We start from the raw sequence: 26797 nt of genomic DNA, 5'->3' as shown, positions 1-26797 counted from the left end.
ACACGATTATCTCTCACCATCATGGACGAGAGGCTGTACAATATTTTCTTCGGGAGGATGCGTCTCTTCCTAGAAAACAACAGGAGTTCATACTTAACCTTATGGATTATGCGATGGGGCATAATTTTTTCTGGTTTGGTGGTACCCACTATGTGCAGTGCAGAGGTGTAGCCATGGGGGCGAAATTTGCCCCCTCAATGGCTAACCTCTTCATGGCCAGGTGGGAAGGTGAAGTCATTTATGGACAGAACATCCCTGAACTTCTATATTGGGGGCGCTATATCGACGATATATTGTTGATTTGGGGTGGAGATAGGGACTCTTTAGAGTCCTTTTTTTCCACTCTGAACAACAATGATCGCGGCATAGCCCTGAAACATGACATCAGCAGTGAGGAGATTAGTTTTCTGGACTTGAGGATTCGGGTCCAGGACAATAAACTAATCACATCTACGTTTTTTAAAGAAACGGACCGTAATGGGTTCATCAGCCTAGAGAGTTGTCATCATAGACCATGGCTAAAAGGTGTCCCTAAAAGTCAGTTTCGGAGACTCAGGAGAAACTGTACTTTGTTGCAGGACTTCCTTGAGGAGGCCAAGGTACTAAAAGAACGATTCCTGGACAGAGGTTATGGATCAGATGAACTTGACTCCGCCATTCGTGCCACTGCAGAGATGGATAGGAGTCTAATCTTGTACCCTGAGAGGGAGGTTTTACCTATTAACGGGCCAGTGGGGGAGACAACTAGGTTTTCACCTCGTTTTTCCTTTTTTACGTCCTATTCTTCTCACCATTTTTTGGTGAAAAGAATTTTGACCAAACATTGGGGCATTTTGAAGAGTGACAGGGTTCTGGGTTCTTTGATTCCAGACCAGCCCCCGGTTGTCTTTAGGGGTGCCCCCCCATTAAGGTTAAGGTTAGCACCGAACATCATTGATCCTCCCACTAGACCTAATTCTTTTTTGACAGAGATGGGTTTTACCCTTGCAGACGTTGTGCCGTCTGTTCAATTAATCATTTGAAACAGCGGAAGTACACTCAATTTTTGTGCAATGCGACGGGTTTAACCTATGACATCAAATGTTTTGCAACATGCAGCACTAAAAATGTAGTGTACTTAATCACCTGTCCCTGTGGGCTACACTATGTAGGGCGTACCATTAGGGAGTTTCGGGTGAGAATGAATGAGCACATCGGCAATATTCGCAGGGGTTTTCCGAAGCACAACCTATCCAAACATTATGACAAATACCATGGGAGGGACCCTACAGGGACCTCATTTATGGTCATTGATCTTTTCCAATCTAACTGGCGGGGTGGCCACCTACGTAGAGGTATCTCACAGTTAGAAACCCGATGGATTTATCTCCTCAAATGCCTTAGGCCATCTGGTTTGAATGTAGACCTGGATCTTAATTCATTCATTAATAACAGTTAACCTTGGACATTGTGTTCTATGTTGTTATGGATTAATATGCTGGTATAAAATCATTCTCTGATTCTGAATTTTATATCAAGTTGTGTTAGACTGTACACATCCTTTTAACCTGTATGCTTTGAGTTATTGTATACTTTTTGGATTTTTATATCACCATTGTATATGTTTGTTATATTGATAATTCTTCTGGCTTGTGACCTCGACTCTTTTTGATTTTAATTTTTGTATCTCTTCCCCGGTTTGGGTTTGGGGATCCACATCCGGTTTTACATACTAGCTCCCATGGGTCCTTGGATGGTCTATGGGGCTGTTTACAACAATTAATGTTTTTTTGACATAGTTTTGGTAATATTTCCCATTTGTGGACATATACCTTTTTTATCCATGTTTAATGAGTTATCGCTAAATGATTTTTTCCCGGGGCAGGTGGATGTATCTCTCCGGGAGATGACCATTTGTTTTGTTTCCGGAACGAAGGCACACTTCCGGTTCATCAGCCTTTAGCTCTAAGGTCTGAGAACCCCTTCCGGTGTCGCAATGCGGTCCATACGTGGTTTCACTTCCTGTGTGACCTCGGAGGGCGTGCCGATTGACCGCTTGCACTTCCGGTTTCCATTGACCTTTATAAGACGTCTATCACGCTGCTCCCTCCCCCCCCTGATGACGCAGTTGCCTGCGAAACATGTAGGCGGAGCTGTCAGCGTCGACGTCACAAGCCGGTTTGAATGCATCGCCTGCCAGCGATCATTGGAATTTATTCTTAAAGTCCCTCATGTTCTTACGTGTGGTGAGTGCATTTTATTTTAAATAAACGCTTTTACTTGGAACATACTGCACCATGGTCTTTCCCTGTCTCTATTCCATGTTTGAGAGGGACACTGCATGATAGATCCTATCCTTGGAAGGAGATCTAAGAAATCTAGGAGCTTCTGTCATCATTTTGGGAATCTGGTCGTCCTGCCTTGAGCGAAAGCGTTGTTGACCTTTGTGAGAGCATTGGTCACCTGTATTCGGTAAGAGGCCAATTGGTCACTATACATGTGGTGGAGGTTCTCACTTTTTCAAGCACCTACTAGACGGATCTCTTCACTTGCCATGGTGCATGGGTGGATTGGACTGTTCCAGAATTTTATCGTTATTTTCGATTGTATTTACTTTTCCATATATGCATAGGATTTCATTTTCAGCGCTGTATTTTATATTTCAGGAAGTAAATAGAAGAGAAGACTTGGGCTGGCAATGTCATGTGATAGCAACTTCACATAAAAAGGTATAAAAAATAAATAAAAAAAAAAAAAAAATTACCCCCCCTTTTTTTTTTACACCAACTAGTTAGGGGGAGGTGGGAGGGAGAGACAGGGGGGTTAAAATGCATCCTAAGCCCCCCCTCCCCTCCCCCTCTTCTCTTCTCCCTCCCCTCCTTCCTAAGCCCCCCTTTGACCATATCTTGGTACATTATGTACCTACTGCACTGATGTCACTCGACCTCACAAGTTGTAACCTACTTTGTATTAGTTACTTTTCATTCTATATCTGTTTGTAATGTACAGTTGTACTTTTGTAAAATTTTCAATAAAAATTCAATGGAAAAAAAAATGCATCCTAAGGTGGGGCATTAATGAGCTCTATAAAGTTTTTTCTTTTTAGTTGGTTTTTGTTTTTCAAGCTAAAAGAATTTTCAGAAAGTACAGGAAAAAAAAATGTATGCTGTCATAAAAGGCCCCGGTCACTTCATGAGCACTGCCCAGAAATCTCATACACTGTTACCAACTCTCATACAATGTCACCACAAATTCTTCTGCAAACTATAGGACACCTCTTCCTTATGTTATGAAGGTGAGGAGTGGAAGGTGTTTGGAGTCCAAACTGAGAGAGAGCATTCTAGGGAGCCAACTCTGCTTCTGTATAGTAGGATACAGTGAGTGTGTGTTTTCAAACTCGGACACAGGGTGTCACTGGCAGGATCAACATGTAAAAATAAAAAGGACAAACTGCCCGAATGACTAAAACTAATGCACAACTAACACATCTAAGTAATGCCATAATGCAGTATATTAACAATTTGCCTCTTGGCTTAGATACACTTTACAGCACTTTACAGGGCAACTGAGTTCACAGAACTAGTACATTGTCTATCTGGCTGCATATCTGAATACCTCCACTTTCCTGTGAAATCAGGTTTTGAATAAAGTCCAGATGTTACATAAAGGTACCAGAGTGCACCCAGTGCTCTTTATATTTCAAGAGAGCTGATCATAAACATTGTACACCTTGTGAAAAGTAAATTACAGGCCAAGGTGCTGGAAAAAAATGCAGCCGTGTAAATGTCCTGCTGTCAATCTGCATTCCTCTTAGCAACTAGAGCTCTGCTAGGCGGGGATGACTAATGCCTCGTACACACGCAACGATTGTTGGCCGACCGATCGGCCGTCTTTTGTCCAGTGTTGTTGTGTTGGTGGAAATGTGCTCTAGACTGCACACGAATTTTATCGGCCAACAAAAACCAACTTCAGAAGTGATGTCATGTTCTGGTTTACTTTTCGTGTGTGTTTTTCCTTCTCTGAGCATGCCCAGTCTTGCTCATCACATTTTTGTCTGCCGAAATTTGTACTGACTGACGGAAAATCGGCCGTTCTGGTGAAGGCCAACAAAAATTTTATAGTATGCACACCAGATTTTGTTCGGCCGAAAAATCGCAGTCGGTTGTCGGAAGCAACAACAAGCCGATAATCGGCCGATCGGACGTTGGCCGTAAATTCACGGCCAACAATCGCTGCGTGTGTACGAGGCATAAGGCAGGCCATAGACCGTGCAAATTTCTATCCTGCAACCATGGGTTACAGGAAAGAAATTTGCACGATTCCTCCATCTACACAGTGTCGACATGCAAATTCCTCCTGCTTAGCAATTGTGCTTTAGCAGCCGCTTGCGATAATCGCAAGTGAATCTGGCAGGCTGGTTGTACCCAAGTTGATGTATCAACTTGGGCACATCCAGCCTGCCCATTGGTACACTCAGCCTGCCCATTAACGGTTTGAGATTGAACAGAGTATGGCTGACCTAACTCTGGGGACCTATACAAATAAATAGAAATTGTAGCATCAAAATATGACAGGTGCAGCATTTTTAGGTCAAAGCAAAAAACTGTATCTTTCAATAAACTTGTAAACAATATAGTAAAGCAGTATTCATGAAGTAACAAGCAAACAAAACACTTCCTGAATAAGTGCAACACAGATAACAGTAGTGACTTAGTTTCTAACCTCCAATTGTGCTTTCTTGGAATTCATGAAACTGTCCTTTTACGAAGCGCAACACTAGGCTAGATTTGCCAACAGCGGATTCTCCTAGAAGGACTAGCTTGAACTGACAGATTTTATTTCCGGCATTTGGTCCATTGGGTCTTGTGGCTCCCCCTCGATTAGCCATATTTTAAATTTGGACAGATAAGTCTTATGAAATTTTGTACAACAGTCCACGCAGCAAAGAGGTTTAGGGATCACTTAACGGATCCTTCTGGGAATCTGTAGGTAAAAAATAAAAGAGAAAATATTTTAGGGCACACAACTAAAAAGAATTATGAATACATACTTTGAGGCTCCAGTTAAAATGTGACTGTTATAGCAGTTTCCACTGGGCTACTTTCCCCCTTTAGCCCAATCTGCATCCCTCCCATTTCCTTTAAACCAAAACCAGGAAATAAAGAATTCCCCAGCAAAGCCATGTTTGCTAAAGTCTGGTACCACAAATCAACAATTCAATGCTCCATGGGCCATTTTATATTTAAAGAGCAACTACATGCAAGTTAAATCTTTAGGATATCTTGTGGAAAGTTTACTCAATTTACCTTAGTTTAAACTCTTTATCTAGTCTAGAGAAGAACGTCACATACATTATCAATTTTCTGCACTTTGTCCTGTGCAACTCCACCTCCGCTTTCTCCATGATTAATCCAATTAATTCCAACAATACACAGCTACACTGATGCACTACAGCTATCTTTGGGTGAAAACATGAAGCCCTGAGCAGCTGGGCTGTGTTCCCCTAATGAATTTCAAGGCCTCTAACTGGTATGCACCAGTAAAACAAATAGTCCAATAACCTTTCCCTGCTGAATGTAAATTGATTTGCACTTACCAGTTTCCCTTAGACTAAAGCTGAATACACACTATGCAACTTTCGCTGTTCGATTTCCTTTACATTTACCTTAAACTATGTAGTGCAAGGTCCTGTCTGATTGCAAGCAAAGTGACGGTGTTTAGGTTTAACCTCATATTATATGGTTTCGTTAAATCTAAGGTAAAAAATCTAAAGAAAATTGTATAGTGTGTATCCAGCAGCACTTGCTGCCTCCCCAAAAAGTGATGCTCTACATCGCCCAATTCAAACAAAATAGATAATTTTGTAGCGGCCTCAATACTTTGCTTGACAGCTGCAGAAAAATATGAGCCCTCCTGTCACATTCAGCAGGCATGTATACACTTCCATCGTGCTCCCTTTGCAGCTTAAGGATGGAGGGGGGGAGGTAGTAAAAAATATGGCTCAAACCCCTGTTTTAACCACAATCCCGCTATCCCCCAAGCGTAAGTATAAACAAGCCCTTAAAGTGTCATTAAACCCAGACTATGAAAAACTCTCATTACCTGCTATATAACAGAGTGTCCATACTAACAATGCTACTAAAGCATTTGTTTTATGAGGAGATAAATATACTGGTTGATCCTGCCTTCAGCAGTCCCTCACATCTTCTTGGTGTCTCTACTGCAGCCAGAGATTGTGTAGATCAGCTGTTGTCATCTACTGAGCATGCTTCAGTTCCAGTTTCCTTCTAAACTGTTAATTTTTTTTCATATCTGTGCAGCACATGTGACTAGAGTGTCACATGTGTGCATAGACACAGTGGTAAATGGCACTCCCCTCCCTCCCATTTATGTCCTCCTATTGCTAAACATGAAGAGGATTGGGGTATGAAATATAATGCCAAATCAATTATATTCACAAAGAAACTCACAAAAAGCTTGGCTGTATAATAAATCAGTATAACATATATGAAATGTATTTGCGAACACCTGTAAAGTAAAAAAAAATCTTGGATGCAGATGCCGTCTGATTAAAACAAAAGTTAGTGTCAATCATCCTTGACACCGCCTACACCATATTTATGCACAACAAATACACATCTGATATTCAATAAATATTTATAGAAAGCTGCAATACAGTTTTTTGATATTTAGAAATGTAATTTTAATGTTTTTTTGGAAAGTTTTTTTTTTTTGGTCATGTGACCAACACAGCACCAATCAAGGCTGTGCAGACACATACATCAGCAGAGTAATAGAAGCCCCTCCCAGGAATCCTTTCTGCAGATGCAAAAGAACAGGGGAAGATCCTGTGACCACACAACAGTGCTGCAGCAATAAAGTACTTAGAGGATTTAAAAAAATAAATAATAATTATGGCAATTAACATTTTTTCTGTTAAGTATAATTTTAATCTTTCTGCAAAGATTTAAAAACCTGTTGATCCTGCCAGTGAAGGCCACCTCATACAGCTTCCCTGCGATAGGGAGACAACACTGCTGCACTGCTTATGAATTCAAACAGTGTTTCTTCCTTATGTAGACTTTTCCTACTTGCACTAGAGTGGGATGGGAATATTTTGAAGCTTTACACTGTGTATTAATACTGTTGGTTTCTATGTCAGCTATGTATTGCTCTTACTTCTCTTTGTATTGCAAAAACTCAATACATTTCAGTAAGGCCTCTTCTTGCACATGATACTCCTGTTTCAGCATCTACTTTTTCAGATGTAATTTCAGGCGTGTTTTTTGTATGTATTTGTGCTTATTTACGTGCATTTTCGCATATGCGTGCAATTTTATTCTCACGTTCTTGTTCCGTACAAAAGGCAAATGGGCATTTGTGTGCATGAGGTGTAAATTACTGACCAAAAATGCAGATTTTTCAATTTTTTTTAAAACGGAAAAATGCACAGCGCTTGTTTACGTGCCTGTGTGCATAGGCACATTACAACTAATTATTAATTAACAATTAAAAAACAAACAAACAAAAAAAACGCTGTACTGAGCTTTTTCAAGCTGCAATGTGCAAGAGGCCTAAAAGAATATTTTGAAGCATTGTCTTTGCAGGGTTCATGAGTGTGTGGATGGTCAATTAGCAGATGGCCACTCTAAAGCCCCGCACACACGCGTCGAAAATTGGCAGGGAATTTTCGTCCAACGTCCGATCTGCCGATTTTCGGCTTGTTAGTATGATGCTGCCGACAACCAACTCCGACTTTTCGGCCGAAAAAAATCTGGTGTGCAGACTATAAAATGTTTATTGGCCGTCAACATAACGGCCGATTTTCGTGCAGTCAGTACAGATTGACAGAGAAAAATCTGATGAGCAAGACATGCTCAGTGAAGAAAAAACACACGGAAAGTAAACCAGCACATGACATCACTTCTGAAGTAGAATTTTGTTGGCCAAGAAAATTTGTGTGCAGTCTAGGCACATTCCAACCAACAAAACACAACTTGGACAAAAGATGGACGATCGGTTGGCCGATAATCGTTGCGTGTACGGGGCTTAAGTCCTACCTACTCCGGGAATAAAGAAAACAATTTAAAAAATCTTGCAGCCTGGTCAAATATCCCTCTCACTGATTGCAATTTCATGACCTCTGAAAGCAAAATGGCCAACAACCAACACTGCAAGTGCCTCGGTGTTTGCTTGTGTGTCTGTCAGTATATGTTTGTCTGTGTAGGGAACACTATGCACAAGTGACTTTTCACAAGGTACACATTGCATCGGTCACAAGTGAGTATGCGCAGAGGACACCATGGACCAGTTAGGGTCCTTTCACACGAAGGATCCGATCAGATCCGACTGTCAGTTTTTTAGGCGAATCTGATCGGATCCTTCATGCATCTATATGGGGCAGCGGATGTCAGCAGTGATATGTCCGCTGACACCCGCTGCCATCCGCATCCGATCCTGTCTGTGAAATCCGGACGGATGGAAACCCTATTTTCCATCTGTCCAGGGGATTGGATCGGATGAGAGCGGACAGGTGGTCCGTTCTCATCCGATTCCACCATAGAGAGCAGCAGGCTCTGACACCTCGCTCTCTGCACTGAGCTGTCACCTGCCTGCTCAGCGGGGATCGGTGTATCGAACCCCCCGCTGAGCAGCACGGAGTCCTCCTACGAAGGTGGACCGTGTGAAAGGACCCTAACAGTACATATGTGTGTGCACCCAGGGAACACTTTGCATCAGTTACGTGTGCAGGCGATGAAGGGAAGGGTTTGAATCCTCAGCTATTTGGTGCTGTTTTTTCTAAAAGGGGATTCTTCAATAACAAAACACACAAAAAAATATTTATCTTTTGTAGAGTATCTACAAAAGCTAGAGCCCATAAGATTTATATTTGTCGTTCTAGTATTCCCCACTCTATCCGAGAAAAAAAAAAAAAAGCTGCTGTCATAAAATCCTCTCTCTAAAGAGTAATCTGGGATGAGGGTGTCACGGTTTTGTATTACTACACATTAGGCACCAGCATTTTTTTTTTTTTAATTTAGCCTGCAAGTTCCATTGGGAACGATTATGACATTCTTCAGACAGACATCTTTGCGCATGGATATTAGGAATGGGTAACTAAAGTACAAATATAAAGTTCTTTGAACTACAATACGTGGCAGCCTTCCCCAGCCAAGAAGCTTCACTGGTGTAGGAGGATCTAACTTTCAGTAACAGTAACACTATTGAAATGGCTAGGATGACACAATGCTGCCCCCACACAGAACACATTAACTGGGACAATAAAAGAGTTGTGCTTTCACATCGCTAATCCTATTAAAACCATGCATATTATTTTACATGAATGGAAAATACACCACAGTAGTATTTGCACAAACTATGCTAGACGGCTTAAAACAGAGACGTATTAAAACTGCTTGAAGGCACAAAGATAAAGATGCCATCATTCCAACCTACCATGGTCCTAAATGTAAATACAGGCATACCCCACTTTAAGTACACTCACTTTAAGTACACTCGCGAGTAAGGACACAGCTTGTTCAGCTTGGCATGACACTACTCCCGGTTTTTAACATTGGCGTCTATAGGAAATCTTGGTCAGCTTGACATGGCACTACTCCCAAAGCATAAGTGACAGGGATACCAAACTTAGGGAGCACCGAGAGGGGACCCAGGACTACAACATATCCTATTTGTGGCCGGCCAGCTTGCCTAGATAATCTACCATGTCGTAGTCCTGGTTGTCACATGGTTTGGGAACAATGCCATGTCAAGCTGACCAACATTTCCTATAGAGCTAGTGTATTTACATGCATTGAGAAATGAAAAAAGGTATTGCTTCACTTTAAGTACATTTTCGTTTTACATACATGCTCTGGTCCCATTGTGTACTTAAAAGTGGGGTATGCCTGTAGTAATTAGAATAAAATATTACAATACATACATTTAGTCCACATTGGGTCTTTAATAAATAAGGCACCTGGCTCATGAGGGCATCTAGTTACTGTGTATTAGTACTCCAAGGAGGGGCAGGTGCAGCGTCCAGCCCTGCAGCCTGTCAAAGTCTATGGCAGGCGGCAGCTGGATGGGGCAGAACTCTGTACCAAGGGATACTTGCATTTAGGGCCTTATGTGAGCAGGGAAAAACGACTGGAGCCCAGAATGAGGTTATCAAGCTTCTGTAGGCAAGTGGAAGCATTCTCTCCTTTCCTTCTGTGATTGTTCTGACTGTAAGAGCCATGTAAGATAAGGACTCCTACTGCAGACCACACAACACCTACGGGGAGAATCGCCAAGATGAAGCAACCATTTAGCTAATGGGAAAAACTCCCTCACTGGAGTAGAAATCTGCAGAATCTCACCGGCTAGCATGGCTCTTCGGCACTCCTGGCTCCACCAAGTAATCAAAGAGAAAGTTTGACCGCACTCAGGAGAAGATGAAAACGGAAGTGTTTAATTCCCCATAGAACTTGAATACATACAGTGCATCATACAGACCTGGGACAGGTTGACGCGTTTCACGGTTCTTTAGATCGCTTACTCATAACCTTGATCTAAAGAATCGTGAAACGCGTCAACCTGTCCCATGTCTGTATGATGCACTGTATGTATTCAAGTTCTATGGGGAATTAAACACTTCCATTTTCATCTTCTCCTAAATGCGGTCAAGCTTTCTCTTTGATTACTTGACTACTGGATGGGGGATCCGACCTACACCGGAGTGCTTTGCCTCACCTGAGCGGCTTTTTTCTGTTACTACAATTGTTACTCCTGGCTCCTCCCTCTTGTTGAGTGCCCCCACAGCAAGCAGCTTGCTATGGGGCACCCGAACCACAGATCCATGTGTCCATTCAGACACCGAGCCATGGTCCGGCCCCCTTTTCTCTCCTCATTGTCTGAGTGATTTTAATTGACAGCAGCGGGAGCCAATGGTGCTGCGCTGCTGTCTCAGCCAATGAGGATGGGAGTCCCGGGTGGCCAAGACACTCCCGCAACATCACTAGATCAAGAAGGGCTCAGGTAAGTATTAGAGGGGCTGGGAGGGGGGGCTGCTGCAGTTTTTTTTCCCATCTTAATGCACCTTTGAAAAACAAGACTTACTGACTGGATCGCCAGGTGAAAATAAAAGAAAGCAAGCCTAAAAAAGAAAATGAATGCAGCCATCAAATCCAAGAAATGGTAAGCTGTAATATAATAAAGGTTTGCTTTTGGTTTTAATACTACTTAGAGGGTACAGGCCATGCCTGTTATAGTGATGCATGCATAAAGTGGAGAAATTATTTGATCCACTGCAGATTTTGGAAGTTTGCTCGTTTAAAAAAAATTAAGTCTATAATTTTTATCATAGGTGTATTTTAAACGATAGAGACAGAATATTAGTCAAAAATCCAGAAAAAAAAACAACACAAATTTGTATAAAATGGAATTGCAGTTCAGTGACTAAAATAAGTAAATAACTCCCCAAGCAAAACATGACTTGGTGGAGAAACCCTTGCTGGCAAGCACACAGGTAAGACATTTCTTTGTATTGGTTACCAGGTTTGCACACATCTCAGTAGAGATTTTGGCCAACTCTTCTTTACAGATCTTTTCTAATCCCTTAAGGTTTCTTGGCTGTCTCTTGGCAACTTGAAGTTTCAGCTCCCTTCACTCCATTACCTTAATGTGCTTCTTCTTGAGTCACTCCTTTGTTGCCTTGGCGGTAGGATTTGGTTCATTGTCACACTGGAAGAACCATCTTCAGTGTTCTGGCTGAGGGAAGAAAGTTACAATACATGGCCCCGTCCATTGGCCCCTCAATGTGGCAAAGTTGGCCTCTACCTTTAGCAGAGAAACAACCCCAAAGCATAATGTTTCCACCTCCGTGCTTGACTGTAGGGATGGTGTTTTTAGGGTCATAGTCAGCATTTTTCTACTTCCAAATGCGGCGAATCGCGTTAACGCCAAAGAGCTCAATTTTGGTCTCATGTGTTCACAGCACTTTCTCCCAATCCTTCTCTGAATCATTTAGATGTTCACTGGCAATCTTCAGATGGGCCTGTGCATGTGCCTTCTTGAGGAGGGGGGACCTTGCTGGCGCAGCATGATTTCAATATATGGCAGCGTATTGTGTTACTAAGTTTGGTGACTGTGGTCCTAACTGCCTTGAGGTCATTCACAAGTTCCTCCTGTGTAGTTCTGGGCTGATCCCTCATTTTTCACATGATCATGCTTACCCCATGAGGCCAAATCTTGCATGGAGCTCCAAACCAAGGGCGATTGATGGTTATTTTGTATTTCTTCCATTTGCGAATAATCCCTCCAACAGTTATCCCCTTCCTACCCAGCTTCTTGCTGATGGTCTTGTAGCCCATTCCAGCCTTGTGCATGTCTACAATCTTGTCCCTGATGTCCTTTGACGGCTCTTTGGTCTTGCCCATGATGACGAGGTGTGGAAGAAAGATTCTGTTGACAGGTGTCTTTTGAATACATAAGTTGTCGCTAGGAGCACCCTTTTAAATTGACAGGACTAATCTGTGTAGCACATGAGCACATATTGTAGTCAGCCTGTGGGAGCCAGAATTGTTGTTGGTTGGTAGGGGATCAAATACCTTTCTTGTTCACTGAACTGCCACTCACCTTATAACATTTGTATTGTGTTTTTTTTTCCTGGACTTTTGGTTGATATTCTGTCTCTGTCATTTAAAAAAACACCTATGATAAAAATTATAGACCCTTCATTTCTTTGCAAGTGGGAAAACTTCCAAATCTGCAGGGGATCACATAATTATTTTCTCCACTGCATAACCCATGGTCTATGAATACAAGTCGTGTCCTGTACTGCCTGCACAGTAATTAAAGTGGAGCTCTACCGCAAAGGGGAAGCTCCGATTGTCTTAACTACCCCCCCCCCTCCGCTGCCACATTTGGCACCTTTTGGGGAAGCGGGTACCTGGTTTTGACAGGTACCCACTTCCGGATGAGTTTGCCGCAGCAAACACAGCCAGAAGTTCTGCCCTCCTCCTTCCCCAGCAGCCAGCCCATTCACAGAGCACAGCGAGATTCACACATGCGCAGTAGGGAACAGGCTTCAATTACGGTTTCCCTTAGTGAAGATGGTTGCAGCAGTACCCAATAGCTGGTTGAAAATTCGGCTTGAGTGAAGACACTGCTGGATTCCTGGACAGGCAAGGGTCCTAATATTAAATGTGAGCAGCTACAGTATTTGTAGTTGCTGACTGAATTTTTTTTTCTGCAGGAGCTCCTCTTTAGGATGCAGTGTTTTCACACTGAACGGGTTATTTTTCTAAAGCCTCATTCACAAGGGGGGTAATACCTTGACAGATCTGACAAATGATTAGTGGTGGATCTTTTTTTTTAGAGCCGGTTGACAGGAGTCTCAGTGTACATAATCCACCAATATGAGTGCCTATGTTTATGGTGAAATACCATCGTACAGTGCCATATTGAAAGGGGTGCATTTGGGGACAGTACTACCTGCCAAAAGTGATATGCTGTATACAATTTACCTTTGTATATACCGTATTTCCCCGAAAAGAAGCCCGGGTCTTATATTAATTTTGGCACCAAAAGACACAGTAGGGCTCATCTTCGGGGTAGGTCTTATCTGTAATGTGCGGTCTTCTCCCTCCCTGCATGTCAGGAATCCCCCGTGTGAACCTTGTAAAAGTGGTTGTAAAATCCTAGCATCCACTGTTACTGTATTATACCTTGTACCTTACTGTGTACCTTAGGTACAGCGCCGCTCAGCTGATCTCCCACTCTGCTCTCCTTCTCTTCTCCCCACTGACAGGTGGGGGTCACAAAGAGCCAGCAGAGGGAGGAGAGAGCTGAGATATATTATTGTGTGCAATACCGACAGCGGCCAGCAGAGGGAGGAGAGAGCCGAGATACAGGAATGTGCCCGATACCGACAGCGGCCAGCAGAGGGAGGAGAGAGCCGGGATACAGGAACGTGTGCTTCCGTGACCTGCTCTGAACACTGCAGAGGGGAGGGGCTGAGATCCCCTACTGGCCGCTATGAGAGGAAGAGAAGAGCAGAGCGGGAGATCAGCTGAGCGGCTCTGTACTGAAGGTATTTCACACAATTATATTACAAAAACACACAGGACAGTATGCAAGGATTTTACAAACACTAAACTAGGGCTTATTTTCGGGGTAAGGCTTATATTGCAGCCCTCCCTGAAAATAACTGTAGGTCTTATTTTCAAGGTAGGTCTTATTTTCGGGGAAACACGGTACTGTTTGAAAGGGGTACCCAGATGGCATAATTCACATACACTTTTTTCATAGGTGTAATAACCATGTCAGCTCCTGAAGATTTACCCCCCCCCCTTCCTGAACAGGCCATTTTTTGCGATTCAGCATTGCGCTGCTTAAACTGACAATTGGGCGGTTGTGCAACACTGTACCCAAATAAAATATTTGTCCTTTTTTTCTCACAAATAGAGCTTTCTTTTGGTGGTATTTGATTACCTCTGGGTTTATTTTTTGCGCTATAAACAAAAAATGACTGACAATTTTGAAAAAAATATACCGTATATACTCAAGTATATGCCGACTTTTTCAGCATGTTTTCTATTCTGAAAAAGCCCCCCCTCGGGTTATACTCGATCGAGTCACTTACCTGTTCTCCCTGGGGCCGCTCGGGAAAGCCCGTAGGCACTCGGCCATTGTCGGGCAGACGGCGCATGTGCAATGACATGTGGCACCATTTTTAAATGTAAGGCGCCTCGGGGACGAGTAAGACCCCAACGCATCCTCTACATATGCTGCACCATACCCATGGCCATGTATCATGCCCGCAGCCCCTGCATCTCCTGCACCATGCCCGCAGCCCCTGCATCTCCTGCACCATGCCCCCAGCCCCTGCATCTCCTGCACCATGCCCGCACCCTCTGGTATCTATTTTTATTTTTGAAATTCACCAGTAGCAGCTGCATTTCCCACCCTAGGCTTATACTCGGGTCAATAGGTTTTCCCAGTTTTTTTTGAGGTAAAAATGGATTTTTGTAAAATCTTACCGTAAAATCCTTTTCTCTTAAGCTCATTGACAGACGTAGTCCTCGTTGATTAATAACAACTCGGGTTATACTGCCCTCTACAGGAGTAGGACTAGACAGGAAAGAAAACGTTCTGGCCACACCCTAGGGGCAGTCCCAGAGGGTATATCCTCTCACTTCCTGCTACAGCAAATCAGTTATGTCACAAAGCAGTGTTTAGAGAATTTAACCCAACCCAACTCAAAAACAGAGGGGCGGGTACTACGTCTGTCAATGAGCTTAAGAGAAAAGGATTTTACGGTAAGATTTTACAAAAATCCATTTTTCTCTGTCGCTCATTGACAGACGTAGTCCTCGTTGATTAATAACAACTCGGGACGTCCCAAAGCAGTACCACAAATGAGGGGTGGGATAACAGAAATCAAAATCCAGAAGGCCCAACCGAAACCAACTAGAAGCATCAAGGACTCATCGAGCAAAAAGATGAGACCTAAGTGAAACACCCAACAAACCCTTGAGGTAGACCAACAGTCTCCTCAGATTGCGGCCTGCAGAACCTTGTGGCCAAAAGAGGCATCTGATGATGCCATCACATCAACTTTATAAAATGTTGTAAAAGGTATGAACCGACGATCAAGTCATCGCCTTGAAAACTTGGATCGCTGACGCCTGATGGCGGAAGACCCAGGAGACACTAGGCGCCCGAGTAGAGTGCGCCTTAACAGGGAACGGAGGATTCCGACCCTTAATAGAATAAGCCTGTACCACCGTCTGACTGGTCCATCTAGATATGGTCGCGGCAGACACAGGCAACCCCCTTCAAGGGCTATCCGTGATCACAAAAAGTGAGTCCGTCTTACGAAAACAAGTTCGTAGTAAAGTGTATCATTCTGAACCCCATCCAAGGAGTGTAATTCAAACTCCCAAGGATGGCTAGTCTTAGGACACGGGGAAGGTAACACAATATTTTTATTCAGATGAAAACTCTGAAAACCACTTAGGAAGGAAGGATGGATCTGGAAGAAGAACCACCTTATCCCTATGAACCACCAGATATGGGGAACGTCAAGATAATGCGGCCAGTTCTGACACCCTGCGTGCAGAAGTAATGGCCACCAAGAAGGCCACCTTCTGGGATAATGTAAGCAAGGGAATCTCCCTAATATCTTCAAGAGAAGTTTCTGAAGAACCGACCACACTAAATTATGATCCCAGGCGGTAAGGGTGCGCGCACTGGCGGAGCCAGATGTCGCACCCCCTGGATGAAATTCCGCACCAAGGAATGATTAGCCAAAAGGTTTCTGAAAGAAGATTGCTAACGCCGAAACCTGACCCTTGATAGTGCTCAAGGACAGTTTCTGCTCAACCCCTTGTTGCAGACAGACCAAGATTCGGGTCACCGAATAGGTATGTGGGGAAATCCTAAAGATTCACACCACGCCATATAAGACTTCCATGTGCTGGAAGTCGCTTTCCTTGCTTTAACTAGAGGTAGGAATAACTGAAGCTGACACTCCCTTGTCCTTCAGTACCTGGGTCTCAATGGCCAGGCCATTAAGCCAGCGATTGTAAAGCAAGATGGAAGATCGGTCCCTGAGACCGCAAATCCTCCCTGAGAGGAAGTCTCCAAGAAGCGTCCGCGACTAGCCTCACCAAGTTGGTGTACCAGGCTCGACGAGGTCAGTCCGGAATTTCCAGAATAACTGGAATTCCCTCCACCTCTATCCTGCGAAGAAGTTCCCGCAGTAACTTGAGAGGATGGAAGGCATGCCGTAGCTGATACTGCTCCCACGGGGCGATCAGCGTTTCTGCTTCGTCCGCTAGAGGATCGCGGGTGCGAGCTACAAACCTCCGCACCTTCCTGTTGAGCCAAGGTGCCAACAGATCCACATCCGGGGTGCCCCAATGAAGGGACAGCTAGTGAAAAACCTCTGGATGAAGAGGCCATACCGCTTGATCCAGAATCTGATGGCTGAAATAATCTGCCTGCCGATTTCCCACCCCCGGAGTGAACACTGCGGGGAGATCCGGAACAAACCGTTCCGTCCAATGAAAAGATGCTAGTCGTTTCGATGGCCACCAGGACACTCTAAGTGCCCCTTTCTTGACATAAGTCACGACCGTGGCATAGTGCGATTGGATCCGAATCGGGCTGCTCTAGAGCTGCTCGGTCCAGTAAATCAGACAAAATCTGATTGCTCTCAGTTCCGATACCCTATTGGTAACCTGGATGCTATCGGAAGGAATGACTTCCCCTGGTTGAGCATCGGAGACTTGCTGGTCCGCTCGCTCAACCGGATCCGATTGTCCAGGAAATCGGAATTCTGATTCCATTAGAAAAAAATCTCCTTCAGGAGAATTCGGGTATGAGACTGGGTATACGGTACTGCCTCTAAGAAGGCCACCATCAGTCCCAGCCAATTGACGGACAGCAACATCCGAATCGTTGACTGAACCTTCTGGAGTTTCTCCGCAAGGAGAAACTTTCTTGCCCAGGATGTATCCAACATTAGGCCCAGATAGTTCAGTCTCCTGGTGGGAACCAGGGATGATCTTTGGGAAAGCGAAGAAAACGCTGATGTCCTGCGATGATGGGGATATAAGGATAGGCATCCTAAATGTCTATGGACGCCAGGAACTCCCCCTGATGCAGGGAGGCCACCACTGTTCGGATGGACTCCATCTTTCCCCAAGTCCAGAATTGGACGCACCTTGCCCTCTTTCCTGGGCATTGTGAACAGGTTCGAATAGAACCCCTGAAACCGTTCAATGTTAGAAGGGAAGAATCGTACCGGTGGAAGTGATCGAAACTCGATCCTGTATCCTGACCGTATGACCTCGCGAACCCCTTAGTCCGGGGTTCTGGCAAGCCATGGATCCGGAAACCGGTGAAGACATCCCCCCACCCCAGAGATGGGTAGGGGCGCATCAGGCTGTATACTTCAGGCTTGGCTGAGCCGGACTTTTTGTTTAGCCGACCAGCGCCCTTTGAAAAACCCTCTGAAGGGGCTTTGGAGGGTCTCGCCTTATCGCCCGCCCTCGCGGAACGAACAAACTCTTTATGAGCAGAAAGGGAAGGTCCTCGTTGGTTACGAGGTCCTCTTTATCCTAACAGTCTGTGGCAAGACAGCAGGTGGTACCGTCTATCCTTTAAAGAGGGATTTCCCAAACGGATAGCGCCTAGCCATGCGTTAGGAAATAACAGGGGTTCGTTTCAAAACGACCCCATTTGGGTAAAGGAAAATCCTTCGCCCTTTTGGTAGGCTAACAAGTACCAAAAAAGAATTTCAGTCTCAGCTACCTCTGCCGGTGTAACCTCAAGACTAAAGGTTTCCCGGACGGACACAACTAGTGCATCCACCACTCTTGTGCTATGGCGGAGGCAGAAACGTTCTCCTCACTGCTGAGGAGACATTACCTGAGACAACAGCCCCATAAGAGGGACCTGCAGCTGCATTGACCAGCTCCGAATCCATATCTGAAGTATCAGATAAAAAATAGGGGTAGGCGGGGGTCGCTTCTTGACCCCCGTCCCTGACAGGCCACCTCCACCCGGGATACCAAAGACTCCAAAACTGCCGATAATGCATTAAAAACAAGTGGGGTACTGGAGGGTCCTGCAGCCACCTTGAGGGGATCAGGTGGGGATCCCTATGCGGCAGGGTCAATGATTATACAAGATATTTGCCAGAGACAAAAAATGACAAAGTAAAAAACTTTTTTTTTTTTTGTATCCCCCAGTCGCAACAGCGCCCCTCAGTGTTACCTGCCTTTTTGGACCCCACAGAGAGAGAGAAAGAGACCCCAAGGCTCATCCCTGATACACAGAAGTTTTCATCAGCTTGCTCAGTGCTGTCCTGTTACAGACAGGAAGTCTTTGGCCCTTTTTCCTGGGTAAAGGAGGCGGCTCCGCCCCTTAACACGCCTTCCGGCGCCTCCCCCTGGCTCCACGAGGTGTTTGGTCACCTCAAACATGGCCGCCCCCATGCTGGAGACACGAGGCTACGCCAATATGGCGGCCTCGTGTGCTCTGCAAGACAATGGCGGCGGCCTGTTAGGATAGCGGCGGCTTAGCAGCGGCCTGCGGGATGCTGTATTCGGCCTAGCGGCCTGCGGGAGTGCATCGGCCCCCCCAAACTTCACCCTGGATGGTGATCAGCCTGGCCGGCGGTACCGGACCCTGGCGGGCCGCATGCGGTCCGTGGGCCATCGGAAGGCAGCCTGCCCTTGCTGGAGGAATGCGATCTGGACTGCCGTTATACATGCATAGACATCGCCCTGTGAACACCTCTGACAGGTAGGATACCTTATGCTACCACAGTAATATTCTAGTACTGCCACTGACTTTAGTCATCTTTACAGTTTTGAAATGACATTAGATTGTCAGCTCCCAAACCAAGCCTCCTGGTTTCTTGTTCACAAAAATCACACTCAAATAGGGGGATCTGTGACATGTTATAGGATAGAGGGGAGACCCATCCTTACCATTTCAGAGAGGGGCCCGCGTTCACCACAAACCCGTCAGGGGGAAAAGGGGGAACATACTACTCAACATACCGGAACCAGGTGGGCGCCAACTCCTGACAGTACCCCTCTCCACCGGGGTGGGAGGGCTGTCGACCAATACGGACGCCGTGACTCATGGTCATTGGCGTTTAAGCGAGATATTTAACTCGCAGGGTCAGTCCCCGTCCAGTGGGACTATGTGGCGGCCGACTCAGCGCGGAGCTATGGCCTGCACGCGCTCGTAGGCTGAACTGGGGTGACCACTGGATCTCAACATCCAGCCCGTCGCCCAGTTCCAGCTTTCTTGCTTGAAGATCTCACAGGAACACTGGAGAAAAAAGCGGTCTAAAAAATCTTTCTAAGAAAAAAATCCTGCCAGGACCGAAGATCCTAGCAAGGCATCTAGGTCCTTACTCCTAACTAGACAGAAAAAAACTGATTTGCTGTAGCAGGAAGTGAGAGGATATACCCTCTGGGACTGCCCCTAGGGTGTGGCCAGAACGTTTTCTTTCCTGTCTAGTCCTACTCCTGTAGAGGGCAGTATAACCCGAGTTGTTATTAATCAACGAGGACTACGTCTGTCAATGAGCGACAGAGAAAATTAGGTGCCTTGGCTTTTATTCGGATCGGCTTATACTCGAGAATATACGGTATATATTTTTTTTACTTTCTGCTATAAAACATATCCAATAAAAAAAAAAAATAAAAAAAATCTAATCTCTTCCTCAATTTAGGCCAATATGCATTTGTGACGGTGTTCAACGTCACTGGAACTTAAGGACAGATGGGTGATGGTTTGAATTGCTTCATATTTGTCAGCAAGGTCATTTGTTCCCATTTGCCATGAGGTCTCTGGCCAGGAAGTACAACTCCTAATATGGTCATTCCAGGAAGTTCAATGTGGAGACGGACTGTCTAAACAATGTTGCTTTTGTCTGAGGTGGCTTTCCATTCACCTATTGTCGGGTGTGCTAATGAATTCACCTGCTGTCTGCTAAGGGATGTATTGACACTCAGAGTAATGTGTATTGGGGGATCGTTATGGAACCATTGTTCTGTGTCTGGCTATTGTGTACATTGATTGCCCCCTGGGGCTTCTGTCTCATTACACATAACAGTCCTTCTACTCAAGTTATCTGACCAATCCCTGCTGACTTATTTTCAAGTCCTCATTTGCATGGCAAAAGGAGGACCTGAAGGGGAACTGCAGGTACTTTGCAATTGACCAATAGGAGGGCGATTGTTGGGGGCCGGATGTTCCAAATTCTGTATAAAAGTGTGCTATGTTCTTCCAATAAATTGTCTTCCTGTTTGAACTTACATACAGCCTGCTTGGTGTTTGTTCTAATGGATTACGAACGGCACATAGCTGTAGTTCGGATCCCGGAGCCTTGGTTGACCGAACCATCAGACATAGAGATCTGCAAGCTGACTCACTAGAAACAGAGGAGTGTCGGGAGAGCGGAAGCGAGCAAGGGTCTCGTCACAGTATTCTGCTACATATTTTTGATAAAAAAAAAAAAAATCCCAATAAGCATATATTGATAGGTTTGCACAAAAGTTAGAGTGTCTACAAACTATGGGATATATTTATGTAATTTTTATTTATTAGTAATGGCGGCGATCAGCGACTTATAGCAGGACTGCAATAGTGTGGCTGACGAATTGGACACTGCTAAAAATATGCACTGTCACGGTACTGACGACACTGGCTGGGAAGGGGTAAACATCAGGGGCAATCAGAGGGTTAACTGTGTGCCTAGCTGATGTTTTGCTATAGCGAGGGAGGTGTTTTTGCTAGAGGAAGGCAATAGATCTGTGCCCCTGCTTTGCAGGAACACAGGATCAATGCCTTCCTTACTAACAGAATGGCAATCTGCTTGGTTTACATTGTTTGGTACACAAGCAGAATGGCGATCTGCCAATCAGTGGGTGCTGGCGGACATCAGGTCCCACTGTGTAGAATCACTGTGGGAGGGAGCTGGCGGCGGCGGCACGCACTCGTGCTCAATATCGGGAAGTGCAGGATCATGTATATATACACGTGATCCTCCGTAGCGCAGATGCCCTGTAGTAGTAAAACTGCTATAGCGTGGTTGTCAAATGGTGAAAAGGTTTTATTGGAGTTTAGGGTCAAAGAATTTGATTTTCAGAAAAATAGAATTTTTGTAACTCATAGGGATACAGATAATAATTGTATTGCATTTCTGACATGTAAAGTTGATGAAAACACAAAAAGTCTGAAAGTTTTACATTCCAGACTGCTAGGACCTGTTCATACCTGGCAGTTGATATGAGCTGACTAAGGTTCAGAGAAATTCTACAAGCTGTGGACACACCTCTAAATGTCAAGGGTGACGTAACCTTCAACTGGAATGGGAAAGCTAGGCATAAGCTATGAGAGTCTGCTATCATACGACTATGACTTGCATGCAGCTGTTAAGAAAAAAATAAATAAAAAAAACACGCACAATAAAAGCAAATACCTAGCTCATACTGCTTCTGATTAGTACAATAAAAATGCTTCCAAAGGCTTGTGTGCAATTATTTCACTGAAATAAGACTTTTAATGGAACAGCAGAATGTTGTTTAAAAGTATGGAGCTTTTGAAATCACTCAAAATAACCAAATTTTGCGCACACTGCCTGTAATGGGAGAAATTAGTAAAATGTCCAAGAGTCGACACTTTGAGAAATGCGTACGTGTCCATCCTCTCCATTACATCACAATGTGCTACAGTACAGGTTAAGTGCCGGTTCACATTGGTGCGATGCAGGAACCCTGCAAATCCACTGCGGGTTCCCGCATCGGACCCGAATCGCAGGCAGTTCACACTGCCATATGCCAACTGTTGGGAGTGTCAATGCAAAATGAATGACACCCCCAAATGAGTTTGCATATCGCAGTATGAACTGTCAATTGGGACATGAATCGGATTGCATAGGTGTGAACACCCATGCGATCCAATTCTGGTGCGGACCAAAAAAAGGGCCCTGCACGACTTTGGTCCGAATGAAATGCGAATTCAGCAATACATCGCACAGACATCATGTGATTTGCATAGCAGTGCGGTATGAATCACATGCGATGTCTGACATCGCTATAGTGTGAATCAACACTAAAGTGAACAGGGTTGATTTACTAAAGGCAAATATACTGTGCACTGGAAATGTACTGCAAAGGCAGTTGCTCTAGGTCAGTGGTCACCAAACTGCAGCCCTGCTTTTATTCGGCCCTTGGGGCATTATTCCCCCCACTGTCAGCAAACAGTGGGGCATAATTCCTGCCACTGACACCCACAATGGGGCAGTCTTCCTCCCACTGACACCGATTGTAGGAGAACTATTCCTCCTTGTGACACCAATGATGGGGCACTATTCCTCCCATTGATACCAAAGATAGGGCACTATTGCTCCCTCTAATACCAATCATGGGGCAATGTTTAAAGTGGTCGTATACCGCTTTTTGCGACTTTTAACTACAGGTAAGCCTATAATAAGGCTCACCTGTAGGTACAATTAATATCTCCTAAACCGGCACGGTTTAGGTGATATTTTCACTGCATGCAGCCGCTCACGCGAGCGGCGCATGCGCTCTGAACGTCCGGCGGAGATGCCGAGGGATCATGTCAGCTCCCACAGCGGTGTCCGGGGGTTCGTGTCGGGGCTTTGTTCTAAGGTATTTCATAATGAGCTAGTATGCGATGCATACTAGCTCATTATGACTTTGTCTTGCAGGTTTTTTTTTTTTTTTTTTAAGTATACAACCGCTTTAATCCCTCTGATGCCAGCACATTTCTTCCACTGACCACAGTGCGCTTCCCTAAAAGTTTGAAGGACAGCAAACTGGCCCTTTGTTTAGAAAGTTTGGAGACTGTCTCGTGAGACTCGTTTTGGCTTTCTTTTCCTTGCTTTCTTTTCGGAGTTTGGAGACCCCTGCTCTATATCTTAGTAAAGGAGGGGAAGCTCTGCTGATAATCATCATCCAATCACGTGCAAGCAAAAATGTTGTTTTTTATTTTCCTTGCATTTGATTAAGTACAGTAAACCCCCGATCTATCGCAGTTCAGTTTTTGTGGTCCCGGTATATTGCCGTTTATTCTGTAATGTTATTTTACTAATTAAATCATTGAAAATTAATAATTTTTGTGTTTTTCATAGCTCTTGCTCTGTCTCTCAGTATCTTTTATGTGTTTAAATGAGTTTCTATTGTTTTAAACGTGTGTTTAAAGACCTTAAAATGCTTTTAAAAGTACAGTGACAGTTAAAAAAACATGCCTACAGTGTATTTTAATAGGGTTTTTCTATTTCGCAGATTTTCACCTTTCGTGGGTGGGTCCAGAGTGTAACCCAGGCGATGGAGGGGGGTTTACTGTATTCTTTGCAAAGTAAAGCTTTACCCCATTTACTAAGCTCTGGAGCAACTGCACTTGCAGAGCACAATATATTTGCCTTTAGTAAATCAACCTCAACATTTAACAAAGACAGGATATAGTACATGGTGTTACATTGTGTTACCCTATAGAGTGCAATAAGGTGGGTAAAATGTAATTTTAGAAGATAATCATCATTGTCTTTTAAACCTCAGATCCTTGAAAATGCACAATTTTCTTCATTTCCGTGCACCAGAGAATGAGAAGCTCTTGCCTTTGTCAGCAGACCAGTGGACTAATGGTGATATTCTGATCCTGGCTCTCTTGCATTTCCTTAGTCCCTGGTATGGCAACCAAGAGGCCTATACAGTAAGCAGTGCTGCAGAGTAAACTGCCCATATGCAAGGAACTAAAACATTTTTAAAAAGTATCCCTGCTGCCAGAAAAATATGTCGCCATCTAGGAAAAAAAGAACCCAATTTAAAGGGAATCTGTGGGCATACATTTAAACTTGAGAGAAATTTAGGGATATACCTATACTAAAAACATTTAAATACATTTTATTATTAAATGACTAGAATGGAGTCAAGACTCATTTAAAGTTGGCAAATTTTTGCTGAAGTGAGCAATAAAGCTCATGTTGCTGGCACCCCAAGTGGGTCCACTTCTCCCCCTTTTGCATACACATGCATGTCAGCAAGATCCAAGTATGAATGTTGGGGGGTGGAGGTGGTTGAGGATGAGATCTTCCACACGGAGCACTTAGGCAAGTAAAGTGGAAGTGAAAACCTGTCAAAACTAGGTACCTGCTTCCCTCCCCCAACAAAATGTTACAAATAAGGTAGATTGGGGGGTGGGGGTAGAAGGAAGAGCAGAACTTCCCGTTTTGAGTGAAGTTCTGCTTTAGGCCCCTTTCCCACAGGCGCCTCCATGAAGAGGAATTCCCTTGCTCAGAGGGGGATCTCTGCTGATCCCCGCTAAGCAGGCAGAAGAAAGGTCTGGGTCTAATCCGCATTGCTTCCCAGTGGTTCTCGGGCTTACCTGGATGATCGGAAGCCCTCGAGAACCGATCTGGCAGTTGCAGGGGCTGGTAACAGAGATGAGCAAAGGAAAGATTGTCTAGGAGGACTGGAGTGACATCATGACATCACTTTTGGTTCCAGCCCAATGTAAATAAGGACATTTTTTTAAGAGCTGGTTCACATTGCCGCGACTTGTCAGGCGACTTGTCAGCCTGACAAGTCGCGCTCCCTCGCGGTCCATTGACCGCTACAGGACCCGTTCTAATAGGAGCGACACAAGTTGCTCCGACCTAGAAAAAGGGTCCTGTACTACTTAGGGGCGACCTCGGAGCGACTTGCATAGACTTCCATTATGTGAAGTCCCTGCAAGTCGCTCCGAAGCCGTGGTGCATGGTAATGCACAAGTCGCCCCCGAAGTCGTGCAGAGTCGTGTCGCCTCAGTGTGAACCGAATCTAAAGCTCTATATCAATGTTTTTTTTTTTTGGATGGAATGCTTTATATTGTAGAGGAGAGATGTGGGGTTGTATTAACTGCAGATCTCTCCATAGAGAAGACCTGTCACTGTTTATTTCCATCACAAGGGATGTTTACATTCCTTGTGATAGGAATAAGAGCTGGTTCACACTACCACTACCAGAAAGTCGCCCCGTGACTTGAAGAGACTTGTTTAGAGACTTGGAAGAGACTTGGAAGAGACTTGTGCACTACTTTGAAGAGACAGGCGACTTTGTCTGTGGGGAATGCCTGGCTAATCTCTTTCTTCTTCCTGGAAAGTCTGATAACAAGTAGTGTCAATTAAGATAAGGAGGCAACTCCCATTGAAGTATATGGTACAGTCGGATCACAGGTCGCTTCAAAGTAGTACAGGACCCTTTTCTGAAGTCGGAGCTACTTCAGTAGTGCCAATTAAGACAGCACTGATTGATTAACATTGCTTTTGTTATGTCAAGCTACCTGGGGCAACACAAGTTGCCTCACAAGTCGCGCTAGTGTGAATGGGCTCTTAAAGTAATCAAAACATTTTTTATTTTTAGGGTCAGTGTATACATAAAATGTAAAAAAATAAATACAATTTTAAAGCATTCCCGCGCAGTGAACGCATAAGTAGGTCACTCCCACATATGTAAACCATGTTCAAACAACACATGTGAGGTATCGCAATGAACGTCGAGTGAGAGCAATAATTCTAGCACGAGATTTGCTCGAACTCTAAGCTGGTAACCTATAGAAATGTTTAAAGTGTCACATATGGAGATTTTTAAGTACCGTAGTTTACCGCCATTCCAAGAGCATGTGCAATTTTTAAGCATAACATGTTGGGTAACTAATTTACTTGTCGTAACATCTTTCATATTTTACAAAACAATTGGTTTATATATTGTGTTCTTTTTAAATACATTAGTGTATTTTTTTCTAAAAAGATTGGGTTTGAAAAAAACGCTAGGCAAATACCATGTGATATAAAAATTTGCAACAATCTGCATTTTATTCTCTAGGGTCTCTGCTACAACCTGTGTATATATTTGGGGATTTGAAGCAATTTTTTAGCAAAAAAACCCCCTGATTTTTACATACAGTATATGAAAGGGTCAGAACCAGAATTGGCCTGTAAGCAAGCGGTTAAGGTAGGTGTACCACTGGGGAAATCTCTAATAATTTCCCACCCCAGAGATGCAACAGAAGGCAGGGGGAATTCCTCTCCTAGATAGATGTGCCCATTGGAAGATTTCCCCTTAAGTGGCGGTTCACACTAACGCGGCACGACTTAGGGGGCGACCTGTGATGTCGCGTGCACCGCGACTTCGGCGCGACTTGCACGGACTTCATATAATGAATGTCTATGCAAGTCGCTCCGATGTCGCTCTGAAGTAGTACAGGAACCTTTTTCTAAGTCGGAGCGACTGGAGTCGCTCCT

The 26797-nt window shown here is 44.3% G+C and overlaps 1 protein-coding gene across 1 annotated transcript in view; it reads right to left on the bottom strand.

Moving 5' to 3' along the window:
• Window positions 1-26797, bottom strand: part of RAB5A (RAB5A, member RAS oncogene family) — a 91319-nt gene that overhangs the window by 33076 nt on the left and 31446 nt on the right. Inside the window, exon 2 of the mRNA XM_082257326.1 lies at window positions 4702-4962. Within this exon, the coding sequence (XP_082113452.1) occupies window positions 4702-4867 (166 nt within the window). The 5' untranslated portion in view covers window positions 4868-4962. The remainder of the gene's footprint in view (window positions 1-4701; window positions 4963-26797) is intronic.

This window comes from Pelophylax lessonae (genome assembly GCF_965119305.1).
Source record: "Pelophylax lessonae genome assembly, chromosome: 5".
NCBI classification, from domain to species: Eukaryota; Metazoa; Chordata; class Amphibia; order Anura; family Ranidae; genus Pelophylax; species Pelophylax lessonae.
This window is presented reverse-complemented; position numbering and strand designations above follow the sequence as displayed.